This window comes from Eurypyga helias, unplaced genomic scaffold (assembly GCF_000690775.1).
Source record: "Eurypyga helias isolate BGI_N326 unplaced genomic scaffold, ASM69077v1 scaffold8165, whole genome shotgun sequence".
Taxonomy (NCBI): domain Eukaryota; kingdom Metazoa; phylum Chordata; class Aves; order Eurypygiformes; family Eurypygidae; genus Eurypyga; species Eurypyga helias.
The window spans coordinates 867-15984 of record NW_010249426.1 but is presented as its reverse complement, the minus strand read 5'-3'; the positions used below and the strand labels follow the sequence as shown (position 1 = coordinate 15984).

Genomic DNA, 15118 nt, shown 5'->3' with positions numbered 1-15118 from the left:
GGAGTGCTGAGCATTGGCCAGTCCTACCTCATGGGAAGGTTTTTCCTGCTGTTCAGCAAGGAGCACTTTCCTGCTGTTACTTTTCGGGGTGCGGCCGGTGTGGTTGTGCAGGTCAGCGGGAAGGGCTGAGGCTCCTTTCCATGCTCCCTGGCGCGGCGCGAGGTGGGAGCCATCCCCCTCCCCGTGGCACTGCGGCTGTGGTCAGAGGGGAGGCTGACCTCTAATCAGCGCTGGGGTAGAGGTAGATTTGGGAGGAGGACTGTGTCTTTGGGCGGCCAGCGCGGCAGTGTCTGCTGGGCTGTGCCTGTGCCGTGGGTATTGCTGCTGACGGACGGGTGGTCTTGTCTTGGCAGCGGTTTGAGCCGGGAGCCCTGTTCCCAGGTGGTGGAGCAGGTCCATCTGCGCTGCACCGAGGGCTCCCTGGAATGGATGTACCCGGCACGAGCCCCGCATGTCGTTCTGGAGCCCAGCCTCGCCAGCACCCAGCACACCACTGTCTGCATCAAGCCCTCCAGTGACTTCCAGGGTGCCAGCATCTATGTGGAACGTGCTAGGCAGCTGCATCTGGTGGTAAGCAAGGCAGAAGGGGCCCATCCCCACCACGTGTCTTGCTTCAGTGCCCACGCACCACAACGAGTGGCCCTCTTCCTGCAGGCCAGCCCGCAGAGGGACATGCCGGACGGCCAGCTTCCAGTATGAGCTGCTGAGCAACCAGAGTGTTGCTGGCCCCGACTTCGGAAAGATGACCCTGGTCGAAGGTAAGAGCAGAGCCAGCCGCGGGGCTCCACTGTTGGGGCAGATCCAAGGTGGCATCCCACACCCACTGACCTGGGCAGTGCGTCCCTAGTGACAGTTTTGTGCCGAGGGGTTTGTCACTGCAGTGGAGGTCCTTCTGCCAGCACGCTGACTGTTCGGCAGGCGCAGTGTGTCTTCAGATTTCCACTGTCGGGGCATCCTGTAGGCACAGGAGGGAACCAGCAGCCAGCTTGGTCCTGGGTGTATGTGCTGTGTCCTTGGGTGTCCCCAGCCCCTGGCAGTACCATCACTGAGAACACCTGAGTGGGCTTTGTGAGTCTAAAGCCCGTGTTCAGAAGAGATTTAAATTCATCAGGAGCCCGAGGCCCCCAGATGGTCACTGGAAATTAGAATGCCCTTTTTGAAAACAGGATTAGCCACCTAAATTGCTTGAGTTTCATGCACCTTAATAACACTTATCTCCGCCCCCCCCATGGATGTATCCAGGGAGCACTGAGGTTGAAGAGGGCTCTTTTCCATCCCAGTTCTGAAAAGTCAGGACCCACCTACTGCTGCTGCAATAGTGAATACCCTGGGCAAACCACCTGTTAAAAGGGGGGTATTTAGACCACCTGGCAATGGCAAGAACCTGCTTTTAAAACAGAGAGGCTAAATAAAGCCAGCAGCTGTAGCACTTCTGGGTTGTCCTTTCCTCTGTTAACCTGTCCAAGGTGCCTCTTCCTGTGACTTTGCTGTTTGCTGGAGCTTCGAGGCAGTAACTCGGGAACGTGTTTATTTTAGAGGGTGCTTCACAGGATGGCTGGCCTGATTGCCCAGTACTCAAGGTGGGAGCTTTTGATAACCAACGGGGTGTATACTGACTGTGTGGATAACAAATTACATTTATGGGGGGACACAGCCTGATTATTCGATGAACCCTACAACCTGGTGTTAGACTCGTGAAGGCTTCAGATGTGGCATGGAGTGTTTTTTGTCACTAACCTATTGAATGGCTTACGCTGCTGGATTACTGACGTTTCAGTAGGCAATACTGGAATGTTCCTGGCCGTGGAGTTACGCGTTGTCTGAAGCTGTGGTGGCTCCCAGTGCACACATAGATGCCTGTCTTTATTCTTGTCTTTTGTAATCTAGAAGTAATATAGGAGGATTTTCCCCTCTTTCTGTCAAAGCAGAACCGAAAAAGGTTGAAAAATGATGGTGGGTAGGTACGTGCCAGGTCTTGAAGTCTTGCAGTCAGTGAGAATAACGAAGAGCTTATTAGAGATCATGGATGCTGGATGTGTTAATTGTACTTGACTGCACTCTCCCTGTATTGCATAGAGTTGACATAACTATCCTGATACTAGTAACTAGTGGAGGCACCTGAATGTTTCCAAGTGGTGGGGTAAAAAGCTCTGTTACCTGTTTTCCCCAGAAAAGTTAGAATATTTGTTTTAAATACTGAAACAAATGAAAACAAAATATTTTCTCCAAAAAAATGTAGCATATACCATGCCCACACTCAAAAAGTGTTCTGCTGAGCTGAAGTCAGTAGTGCTACTGCTGTTTACATGGGTGCAAATTTCTTCCAAGGTCAAGACAGAGGACATTTAGATGCAGACATGAGTAACGGTGGGACAAAGCAGCCAGTGGTTCCGTTGGGATGCGATGGCAAATGTGAATCAGTGGAAGAGCAGTGAGGTTGTTGAAGAGTAACATAAGGTCGGGTCATACCCACTTTAATTACAGTGACTTCATTAGTGTGATATGGTGGACAGACGCTGTCCCGGCAAGGAACTGTGGTTAGGTCAGGGCACTTTAATTTCATCTCGTGGTGTTTAAGCTCTGTCAGTTTAGGGTGATATTGTGGTTTTCCAAGTACTTAGTTTCGAGGGCAGCAGTGATGTTTCTTCCCCTGGCATCTTGCCTCACAAGGTTTCTAACTGAACCAGAGCCCTTTCTTTAGCCACAGTAAAATAAAAGCTAAAGGGGAATAATCCTTCTTGCACTGACTGCGTTATTTTACGTATAATGGGAGCCAACGGTTGTATTTATGTGCTCATTTTAGTCTTCTCGGACAACAAGAGGCTGAACAGACAGAAACAAAACATATTATGCAAAAAATTTGTAATGCCCACTGCTTCGTTATGTCACTGAATGTATCCCGAGTTATTTTGTCTCCAACAAAAGGATGAGAACCCTGTTTGTATGACAAAGTAGAACGCTGTCTTCTGTCACAGTATGAAGTGACCGAGTCACGGCTTTCGGACCTTGAGAGTTCTAGTGGGGAGACAGGAGCTGCATGCCAGCGTCTCAAAATCGGGGTTTGTGCTGGGCTTTGCTGCTGACTCAAGTGTCTAATACCTTCCACTGTCAGTGAGAGCCCATGTCTTCACACCTCCCCTAGGAGCTCATTCTGCACAGATTTGCATGATTATCTTCAGCAGGGGAAGAGGAATAATTTTTTCTCTTTCTGTCCTTGACCAGAAGTCTATCTTTTCTCCCTTTTTAATGGTCTTGATCTCACTCTTTTGAAATCAAGCAAGGCTTCCATAATTGTCACAGAGAGTCAGAGTTACGGATGTTTATCATTTTCCTAAATGCTAACAGGAAAAACTTCTTCACTAAAAGAGTGGTCAGGCACTGGAACAGGCTGCCCAGGGAAGTGGTGGAGTCAGCATCCCTGGAGGTGTTCAAGGAACGTGTAGACGTGGTGCTTGAGGACATGGTCTAGTGGGTATGGTAGTGTTGGGGTGATGGGTGGACTGGATGATCTTATAGGTCTTTTCCAACCTCTGTGATTCTGTGGTTCATTCCAAAGTGGTAAATTGTGGTTTCAGTACACTGCAGTGATAATTTAGAGATATGGAAGTCATGCTCCAGTAATTAGTACAGTCATACTTAGGTCATTTTTCATTTTGACTTGGGATATAATCCTAGTAATGTTTGAGATAGCTATTCCTCTCTTCAGGGAAATATCTCACTAGTTAAAGGAATAGTCTCGCTGTCATCCATAGGCAAGTACCTGAAATGAACTGGGGGACAACAGGGAATACAGGGGCTCCAGGTCTGCTGTCAGACCAGTCACCGCAGCGTGCCACAGAGCAACAGCCCTCTTCACTCTGCACTTGAGAAGTTACAGCAAAACTGCCATGTCCTTACCTGTCACAGTGCCAAGATTAAGGAGAGCCAAACTGCTGGAGTATCAGTTCCAAGCAAAATGAATGCTTGACTTGAATCCTAGGAGGTTTACTTTTGCAAGAATGATATTCCTGACTCCAAAAGCGAAACTGTTAATTGAAAAGTGTTGCTGATAATTTGATCTCAGTGGACCACACACAAATTACCTTGTTGCAGTCAGGAGAATAAAAGTAGGATTTGCAGGATCAGGCTTCTAAGGCACAACCTTCCTTACATACAAATGTGGAATGTGCCTCTAAACTGGGGGAAAACATAACCCTAAAGCAAAAAATCCTTTCTTCCTCCACCACGAGCTCCTTGGTTTTCAAAACAGAACGTATGTGCTGTGAAAAGTACAAATGCTTTTCTTACACTGAAAAACATTAAGGAGTTTAATACAAACACAGACAAAATACAACTAACTCGCCTCCTTAAAAGTTTGTTGAACTACTTTAGGATCAAGTATTGCTCATGATGGCGTTTTTACCTAAATTATCTGCCACTTTTCAATTAGCTTTTATTATTTTAATGGTGGCTCCTCCCATGGCCCCTTAGTGCTTTGGTGAGGCTCACATAATTGACTATACTTTATGTAAATGGAATTGTTACACCATAAAATGATATACAAATGGGTCTACCACACAAAGTCCAATAAATAGTGTGAATAAACCCATTATTTGCAATGTAATGGCATCCAATAGCAGCCTGGGAAACAGGAAGCTGACAGATATGAGCCCATGACAAGGCCTGGAAAAAAACTGAATGAGAAACACAGAAGTCAAATTAATTGACTTCTGAAATAACTCCTGGTTTTTCACAGTTCTACTTGGCTGAGCAAGATTCACAAATTGCTGTCTTAAGCTTTTTAATGGGACAAAATAGCTGCCAATGACAGTCTAAACGACATGAACTCTGAACCGGAGTCAATGACCACGCCGTGACACGTTTTTAACTGCCGTATTATTTGAGAAGTAACAGCCACTCAGCTGGGAGGGAATTGGGAAGAGATGGGAGGGAGTCAGAGAACCGGGTATAGAAACAGTCTGTTGAACAGTAGCCAGATACGATTTTATTTTAGGAAAAGAAACAAATGCTAGGAAACATCCTGATAAGTATTTTTGCATTTGGAGTCCAAGTCTATTGTTCTTTTTGCTATGAAAAAGTGATCACACAGCTAAATCAAGAGGAAATTAGATTAGCAAGTAAGAAAATAGGAGTAATGCGCACGCTGACTTCCCTGGGGTTTCAGTACCTGCTGAAGACTGGAGCTGTAGTCACAGTCAGGTTTGCACAGGCTCAAACACCTATTTGTCTTTCTTTGGAAACTGGGGCCAAACTCTGACCTCAATCCCAGGGACATCGTGAGACAAGTAGTTAGTGAAGATGATTTCTTTTTCCCGATTTCTGTACTCCCTGCTGCTGCTGATCAAGCAGTGTCATTGTCTGTCTCTCTGGGAACTCATCCAAGAGTTTATACCCCAAAACCTTCATCAGCCTAACTCTCGTGGAGAACTTTAAGTGGAAAAGTCAAGCTATAACCTGTTTTGTGGGTGCCTTTGTTTTGGCTGATTTCTTTCAAGTCTGTTGAGCCACCAGAGCAGTTTCCTGGTTGGCTGCTTTCCACTGGCCACAGGGGAAGGCAGCAGCTTGCAAACCACAAGCCCCTTAGTTTGATTTCACCGAGTAGTACTAGGAGTCATCACCTATTGCTGCTTCCAGATGTAAAACTTAAGCTGGCAGATGCTGGACATCACCTACGGCTTAAGCAATCCTATTGCACACGCAGAGTCCTTGGTAATTCATCTTCCTCCAGCTGATGACCATGTTTTTGCTTGCCCAAAAAGGTCTCTGTTTCATGTACTGGATAGGATGATCCCCTCACCCTTGGCTAGGATGCAGCGTTCCTGGTAAAGGGTGCATAGCTCAGATGAAGGAGATATTCTCTGTCCTAAACTATCACCAGCCTATGCAGCTCTCCTCTCTTCCCTAGTTCTCATGTAACAGCTGTGCAGTAAAAGACCTGTTATTTGTACACTGTAGGATCTTCACTTCTGCCTTCCTTACTGCCTGATTCAACTTTGAGCACAGAACAAAACATTTAGAGTTAGGGTTTACCATTCATATTTATTGAAATCAAAATGCCACAATTCATTCACTTTACAGCTGAAAAGATCAACAACCGTCAGCTTCTAAAACAGTTGCAGGCACAATCGTGAAAGAGATGGCATAGAAGCTATGCCTGTTGCCCTGACAGGGATGTCTGGCTGACACACCTATGTGAAATAACACAGAGCGTATGTACCGAGGTACATGGCTGATCTGTCAGTATAGTCAACTGGTTTATAATTCCATAAGCATTTGGTTTTCTAACTGCAGTATTTTACTATGTGTTTAACTGAAGAGAAGATTAAGTGTAAACAGATGAGTATTTTCAGGGGGCAAGTGTTTGTCCATTTACTCTCACTTGTACATTTATAAGCAAATCATTCCCCATCCTCATGACTTTAACATCAGAATTGGTTCTTTTTCTAGACTGGATAAGTTGGGTTCTTTATGGTATTAAAAAGAAAAGCACAATTAAAACACAAGCTTTTATCTGTATTTTGTTTAAAAGCAGTACAGCTTTGATAGTTACTGGCCAGGTAAAAACACTTCTGTGTGCTGAAGAGGCTTTTGAACCATTATTTATCATGCTGTAACTAGTATTTTTTTCTAATGTTACAGCACCCCAGTGTTTCATATATCCAAGATATCTGAAGGTAACCAAAGTAAGAGTTTTCAGAAGTGCAGCAATTCGGTTCTGTATTTCTCCTTTCATCTAGAAGCTCATTCTCTTGTTTCTAGTCACTCACAGCACAAAAGAAAACAAAAGAGAGTCAGGAATACAGCAGCAGGCTTGTTTCACTGCCTGTGGCAATCCACAACACCTTATGTGTTACATACTGTTGGTCACACACCAGTGTCACACGTAAAGAATCCCACCTTGTCCAGCGTGGCAGAAGGAAGGCTGCTCTTTACTTTGCTGGAGTATCACTCTAGACTGTGGCTGAAGAAGCCCGTAGTCTTAGAGATTAGTACTGACGCCCTTTACAGTCAAGAAGCAACCAATAGAAAATGTGGACTTTCTCCACTGCACAAACTGCTGGAGCACATTTTCCCCGTGAACGAGGGCTCGGAGTACTCCTTCAGCACCCAGAGTGGATCAGGCAGCTCAGGGGACAGGTTTTCTCAGAAGAAACTGCTCTTGTCCCTCACTGCAGAAAACTGAAGTGCAGAAAAAGGAGAGTTTTGCGTTCACGGTTGGCTCGTAGCAGGACACATCCTCCTTCAGCACCTTTTGAAGTGTTTTGCTTAGTTGGGTAGTTTTAGTGCTGACTGTGCTTTGGAAAGCTGAGACCCTCGAGAGAGTGCTGCTCCAAAGACAGCCACGGCATGTGCAGATCCACCACCAATTCCATCTCCTGTTCTGGCTACAGAAATGGAATCAGACTAAGGCTATCCTTGACAAAGTACTAAGAGTTTACGAAGTAAAAATAGAGACACCAAGCCTGAATTCCTTGCAAGTCCCTCTCTAAAGCACTATGCCTAACATGAAACGTAGTCACAGAGGTTCCCTCAAGCCTTCCAACGATTCCCTTCTGAGCAGCCAGCAGGAGCACTGTGGTCTCATAAGGGAGAGTTTTACAAATCAAAGTCCAGGAAATCTCTCTTGTGAGCTTCCCTGTTCTTCATGGGCTACTACAAGTAGTAAGAGCTACCACAGTAAGTCCAGAGGCATCAGTAAGCTATAGGCCCAATCACTATGAGACCCAAATACCCTGATTGCCTACTGATCGTTTGAAAGCTCTAAGAAGGAAATGCAGAAGTACAGATTCCTCTGTATGTGGTGAGGACTTCTGAAGACATACCACAACCCAAAGCAAAGAACACCAGGAGATAATGGAAGTATATTCTCCTTTGTGCTAATTCCCTCTATGTTTCAAAAGACTCGCCTGGCTGCCTGCAGGCTTCACGCAGACAGGAAGCAACATTTTCTGTGTACTCTGCACCCTGTCTGGAGGCTACTCAAATCAGAGTCCCAGTAACACGTAGAAAATCCAGTTTCTACCACCTCAACAGCTAAAGCTACACCAGCAGAGAACGTCCCACCTCACAAAGAGGAGCTTTGTGACAAAGCTTTGTGACAGCAGACCCTGCTTTAAGTGAACAGCACTTTTAAGCTCCCCATGCCAGCCAGAAATGCACTCCCTGAACTCCTCAGCACACAAAAAGAAACCCTGTCAGAGCCTTCAGTGTGAAGAAGTGAAGCTTGTTCTGGGTCAGAAGATGAGACAGAAGGCTTCATCCTCCAACGGGACCATTGCAGACCACATACTGCTGCTCTGCAAGATGCTTTCCTGAAGACTGTCTGGTGTATTCCCAGTCTGAGTTGATCTCATTTATTTACTAGTGATCCTGACACCATTTCTTATCCATCAACTCCTAAGTCTCTACGTTTCCATTCCGATTTGTCATTGGCCTTTATAACTTAGTGTCATAGGACCAAACGTACTGATTTTAATAGTTCATTCTCTACCATCTCATGGAGTCATACACTGAGAACGGGGGTGTTGTAAATCCTGACTGTGGACAACAGTCTGTGTACAGAGAAAGGCAACACTGAGACCTACCTCAAACCTGAAACCTTAATTTATCACGGAGTTCTTCCTGTTTCTTTCTCAAAGGGGTTATTGCTTCCTGTGAAACACTTTTAGACCTGAAAATTAATTCTAAGGATCCTTTACAGCAAGCCACAGCAGCCACTGACAACATTTAACAGCGGTTTGTATCATAACTTTGCTTTTAGAAGGACAGTAAAGGTCTTTGCAAAACCTTTCATCATAGTTTTTACTATCATCAACATTTTACTAAATCACTACCTAAAGTTTTTTGCAATTCAGACAAAGAATCAGCAGATTTCCCAAACTGCTTAAAAGAGCTAATGATTTTCATCTCAAACAAAACAATCTTTGAGACTTAGACTAACACATACAAAGCGTTGCTGCAGGACTGATTATCTGCGTGTAAGTACTTAGGCGAACTAAATTAAGATACAAGACCTTACTGTTTCTCTTGGCAGAGAGAGAGAACAGTGCCAGTGGAAAATAACCAGAAGGCAGGGTACAAGGCTTCAGTAAACTGGGATTTGAATTTGTAGATCAAGTTATGCTTCTCCCCCACCGCCATGAAAATCACAAACCCTCCCTCGCAGTGCAGCAGCACACCGATCTTGGTCGCCTTCACGTTGGGTAAGCACTTTTCAACATCATTATGCCAGGATGATATTTTGGAATTAAACCACTCAATGCACCACGAACTGCTGTTCCTCCCCAGGCGGCTCTCCGGCCCCTGCCGGGCCATGCTGCCGTAGCAGATGCCGATGCCACAGAAGTTGTTCTGTTGCAGTTCCACTTCCCAGTAGTGGATACCTCTCTTGAAGCACTGGAACCCCAGCACTTGGGAACAATCGGTGAAGCGCTGAGGGTGATGGTTATAATTCAGGGGGGTGTCTGAGACAGACATCCTGGTATATCTCTCAGACAGAATCACTTTGTTATGAGCTGTGTTGTAATCCAGCGTGATGTTGGCAGAATCTGCAATGACATGAATTGTTTGAAGGTACTGAAGAGCAAAGCACTTTTATTTATACTGTCCTGCCTAGGCACTTGTTCCTGTGCCTGTTTATCTCCCTGCGCTGCCATAAAAGCCTGCATTTAATTTCAAAGGAAAACGTGTTGCATTGTATTTCTAGGCTACCCTAATGCAGTCATTTGGGGAAAAACCAAAGCCATTGCTGAGAAAACTTCATTTACCTTCATAAAGATACACAAATACCAAAGACAAATTTGGTTCATCTGGCAAAAGAACCACTTAGAAACCTCCTGCTCCCTTTTCCTCCAAAGTTTTCCTTCATTTGTAACAAGTAGTTGATAACCTACTAAGCTAACTGAACCCCCTCCAAAGCATTTTGCCAGGTAACTGCAGAGGGCACGTAACACCGGTGCAACAAGTGCGGAAGGGTCATCTTTAAGTAGTGTAACATTGGGTGTCTTACACTGCAGAAGCTCCTCTCTGGATTTCTTCAGAAAGCTGTCAATAAGCTCTTTAGTTGTTGAAACAGCAGCTGCAGCATTTACTGTCCCCGTGGCTGGTGCTGTGTCGACAGAAGATGAGAGTTAGGAAGAAACCCCGCATGCTTAACACACAGCCACAGGCAGCCCGAGGTTGGAGAGCACCTCTAGAGTTTATCCAGCTGAGCCTCCTGCTCCAAGCAGGGTTCACTTCCACGTTAGCTCAGCTTGCTCAGTCTTGTCAAGTTTTGAAATTCCTGGTTGCCTCTGGGCAACCTCTTTCAGTACTTGACCGCTCTCGCTACTAAGAGCCTCTCAGAGCAAGAGCTGAACTTCTGCTTAATACACCAACACCACTGACTATCCATTTACCTTTTTAAGAGCAGTCAATGAAAACTGGAATAAGTATGCTGAAAGTTTGGACTCACCAGCTTTAACAGGTTTCTTTTTCTCCTCTGCAGGGGGAGCAAAAAAAGAAAAAGAGTGAACTGTCAGTTCTACTGAGACTGAAGAGCCACTGACAGACTGTAACAGTGTCATCGTGGCTGTTGTGAAGGTGCAGCAGTAGACAAAGCTGACAGTCCAGCATGTTGAAGCCGTGTACAGGTACACCCATACTGGAAAGCCACACATGAAGCACAACGTACTATTTGCTTCCTATTTCACAGGGTCATAAGCCTGGAAGGAGCTTCACCTCTACTCCAGGATGCAGCGAGTGGAAATAAGCCTGTTCCCATGAAGCACACAGACTATTCCTTCTCTTCTTAAAACAGCTCTTCGAGCGCAGCAACAGGAGCTACAAGTTCACTCAATCCCAGTAACCCACAGCAGACCCCGTTGAGTGCTCTCAACCAGGAACAGGCCACATGTCAAGAGCTCAGTGGACATAACAGAAGTAGCTTCTTAACGCTTGGATGTATTTCAAAAAGAGAATACAGAAGGAAGACCTTCCAGACAGGCTAGAGTGCTGCATTAATACCACTATCTGGACACAGCAGCCCTGAAAGCTGGACACAGCTGGCCACCATGACCGGCCTCAAAGACTGTCTCTATCACCCCCCCGTGGGCTGTAAGCAAGACACGGCCAGCAAGGTGTTTGCACGAGGCTGCTGTTCATTGCCACTTACTGGTATCTGCTTCCCCTTGCGAAGTGGCTTGAGTCTGCTGAAGGGTCTTCTCTTTGTGGGTGTGCTCTTGTGAGGGGAAGGAAAACCAACAGAACGTGAACAGCTCGTAGGCAGGATTTGATACATACCAAGCCAGCAGATGTTCAGCACTAGAGAAATAAGCCCTGCAAGAGCCAGAGGGTGGGGAGGCTCGGCTTCGCCCCGCGGCCTGCACGGACCGCGCGTGCCGAGGCGAAGGCACCGCCATAGCTGGGCAGCTTGCTGCTTTACAGCTCACAGGGCATCCATCGCTATGTCACCCAGCACACCCTCCCCGTCCCACGCCAACGCGCTTCCTACAGACAGCACTGCATCACCGCGGGAGCAAACGGCTCTTGGGTAACCACCTGAATTCCTGTTTATCGGTAAAGCCATAGTTAGGAGAGGATGTTCTTTACTACTTACGTGGCCCCGGGGGCTTTTTCGCAACAAAGTTTTTGTTCAGAGAAGCTGCTGGAGAGGGCTTAGTTTTCCCAGGTGTTGGTTTTTCTGCAACAGTGATATTTTCCATTACGGTTTGTATCGCCAGGAACAGTAATGCATGAGCAAGGCCATTTTTTCAATCTTATTTTTCAGTGATGTGGACAGAAATTCTGTGCAGAGTTGGAAACTGCACAGAAGATAACCCCAAAATATCCAAAAGATACTTTTTTTTTAACCCGGTGAGTAGGGCTTTGTTCCACACCACTTACACAACCAGCACCTTTACAGCAGGGTAACGATAGTCCTGTCACTCAAAAACATTTTATGTCTCCGCTCAAATCCACATCCTACCTGTATCCAACCCTGCTACTGAACAAAGCCATACATTCCAGTAAGGAATAAAGGCTGAGGTGGGCCAGAAGGGCATAGTACCATGACACTCATCAGCTTCTCCAAGTATAGATAAAAAGTAAAGAGACACTGGCACACTTTTTCTCCTAGTTTAGCCCAGACTGTGGCATTCTTGTTTGGGAATGGAGGACCACAGACGCTGGAAGACAATTTATATTAACCAACTGTATTTGCTGCACCTTTCTTTTTTTTAAATGATGCTTGGATTGAAGGGGAAAGATGCCTCATTTGAGCTCAAAGCTGTCATGGTTTAACCCTGGCTAGCAATTAAGTACCACGCAGCCACTCACCTCCCCAACTCCTCCAGTGGAGGAGGAGAATCAGAGGAAAACACAAGGAAGCTCATGAAATAAGAACTATTTAATAATTGAATATAAAATAATATTATAGTGATGCTGAAAATATTAATATTAAAATATTAACTACTACTAGTAATTAATTAAAATAATAGAAAATAAATCATATGCTACAATTGCTCACTACCTGCTGACTGATGCACACCCAGGTCCCAAGAAGCGAGAATCGGAGCCAGAGAGCCTGGAAGCTGGAGCCCAAGAGCGACTGCAGCAGAGTCTGAGCGAGCCCCACGAGCAACAGCACGACCAGGAAAGCCAACTGACCCAGCAACTCACTAACGAGCGAGCAAGCTAGCAGAAAAGTGAGCTAACAGGTGAGCAAGCAAAGGAGCTAATGGCCCCCCAGCCCACTCCCCACATATGTACTGAGCGTGATGTACTATGGAATGAAATACTCCGGTCTGTTTGGGTCAGCTCTCTGAACTGTGTCCCCCCATGGTGCCTGTAGTGAAAAAGTTGGGAACACAGCTGCAGTATCAGAAGCTGAAAAAGTCCTTGAATTTGATGCAAGCTCTCCTTAGTACCAACTAAAAAACACTTTACCAGTACTATTCTCAGGGCAAATCCAAAAATACAGCCTCATATCGGCCACTGAAGAAAATTAACTGTGTCCTGACTAAAAACTGCACAAAAGCCAAGGCAGAGAATACCAGTTCTCCCAGTGATACAGTACCTTCTGCTTTTTTCTCCCTACACTGTGTCACAGCATGTTTCACAATGTCTTTAAGGTTAATGGCAGACTGATAAGAGGAATGTATCAAGTTTTGGTCCATTTCAATTACAGGGACGAAAACATCTTTTGTCGACGTTTGCTGCAGTGCTGCTGCTCTCTGAAAGGAGAAAGGGAAGATCTCATGCAAACCACCTTGTGTAGCAGACAGAAAAATACAACCAAGTTACTTCAAATGCAGTGGGGTTTGTGCATTCATCTCAAATTCAAAGGATCGAAGGCAAACACAACCCATGGCAAAATTTCCGCAGCAACCCACATGTATGAGTTCCCCACCATCATCTGAAGCAGTGAGAAAGGTCCCCTAGATGGTGTCACAGCACAGAGCTGCAACACCTCATGGAGATGAATTCCCTCAGTCACTGGCCCCTCTGCTGGTGGCAGGGGCGGAACTGGGGGAAGTTAGCAGGCGCCACTTCATTTCAGCACTCTCATTGGTATTTGTGACTACCGGTACATCCTTTATAGCAGGTTCTTGCACACGACTGCATTATCATCATTTGACCAAAAGCGTCTGGAGAGCAGCACTACCACAGCAGGATTCTGTGATTCCACATTCAAGAAACATGAAGAATTGGATTTGCATCTAAAGGACGTATTACCTTCAAAAACAGAATCTCATCACTTTCCATCAGTGCCATCTCAATCTGATCTCTGAGAGACTGGACCTCATTCTTCTTACTTCCAAGAACACCGTAAATATAATCAAACTTATTGCAAACTCTTTTTTCTTCATCTGCAATTATTTTTAAGGTCTGGTTTTCTCTTTCTTCAATTAAAGCTTTAATTTCTGAAAACTCACTTCTGATCAAATCTTTCTTTCTGGAAGCTGTTTCCTGGAGTGGACAAAAACAGACACTGGTTTTGTGGACAAAGTACTGCTTACTACTACAAGAAACCCCCAGGCCTTTGAGAAACACGTTGAAACAGGCAATAGAAAAGCTATGCACTTCTACGTAGCTTGGAAAGAAAACTCATTTACTCCCAAGAAACCAGGCCAGTTGTCACTCTCTGCAGCCGGCGGGGGCTGCTGGGCAGAGGCCAGGCCAGCCGTGCCATCGAGCAGTGACCAGCACCAGGACAGGGCTGTGCCACCGCGAGCTCGGACACCGCACGCCCACTTCCACGCCTTCTGCCCCTGAGATGCAGCATCTCTGGTTTATCCAAAGCAATTCCTGATCCTCTGAGAGATGCTCCAGAGGAGCGCAGAAGTGCTACCCCAGTGGCTTTGCAGCTTCTTGGTCTCCACCACTCGGTTCAGAAAGGATGGTGCGAGACGTACCCGATCCAGCCTCAGCACAAACCAACCCTGTTCGTCAGCTAGGAGCGAGAATTCCTTGTGGTAACTGCTGGGGAAGAGACACCCCGACTTTCCGCCCTGGTTCAGCCATTCCAGCTCGCTGATCCTTTAGCTTGGCCTGCAGATAGAGGCACTTTCTGGTGCAAAAGGATGGGTTTAAGCCCAGTTACGGGCCGGGCGTGTCAGCACGTGGGGGTATAAAGCCTTTGCAGGGTGGGTTACTCCCATCTCCCTCGGAGCTGCCTGGCTCTGCCAAAATGCCTCTTTTCTGTCCCTTCCCAATAACGTCTTCTCCTGCCAGCGCAATCTCAGTACTACAGCCACTGTCACAACAGTACAAGTATCATCAACACGCAGTGCCCAGCGTATGCCAAGCAACCTGCCGGCGTTTTGAACTGTTACCCACTTACAGCAATTTGGCTTTGGTTTGTTTTCATGGTTTTCATCGCTTGAGCAGCTCTCTCACTCTGATTATACAGCTCCATCAGTCTCTTCTTCAGCGCTGACTGCAACAGAAGAAATCAGAAAGTCTTTCAGAGAAGCCGTTGCCATGTCTGCTCTCAGCTGGGTCATGCGTACTGGAGTAAGAACCGTATTTACAGTTCTGAACTGTGTAAGCATTCAGTACTATTCACTTAAAACTCACTGCTCCTTAAACCTTCCAGGATGTAAAATGCTCTCCTGTACATGTGTGGATGGCGGAGCCG

General features: G+C 46.0%; 2 protein-coding genes across 2 annotated transcripts; one reads left to right on the top strand and one right to left on the bottom strand.

Moving 5' to 3' along the window:
- Nucleotides 1-353: 353 nt before the first annotated feature.
- On the top strand, nt 354-1059 carry LOC104509408 (meteorin-like protein; the record flags this gene model as incomplete). Its single annotated transcript, XM_010151341.1, is given in 3 exon segments — nt 354-674; nt 676-758; nt 1028-1059. Coding segments are annotated over 3 exon segments (436 nt in total), but the record flags the coding sequence as incomplete, so codon positions are not given.
- A 7956-nt stretch (nt 1060-9015) lies between these two features.
- TRIM25 (tripartite motif containing 25) lies at nt 9016-14917 on the bottom strand (the record flags this gene model as incomplete). The annotated part of the gene is made up of 6 exons (XM_010151340.1): nt 9016-9548; nt 10010-10108; nt 10454-10480; nt 13055-13211; nt 13714-13947; nt 14822-14917. Coding segments are annotated over 6 exons (1146 nt in total), but the record flags the coding sequence as incomplete, so codon positions are not given.
- Between the last annotated feature and the right edge of the window lie 201 nt (nt 14918-15118).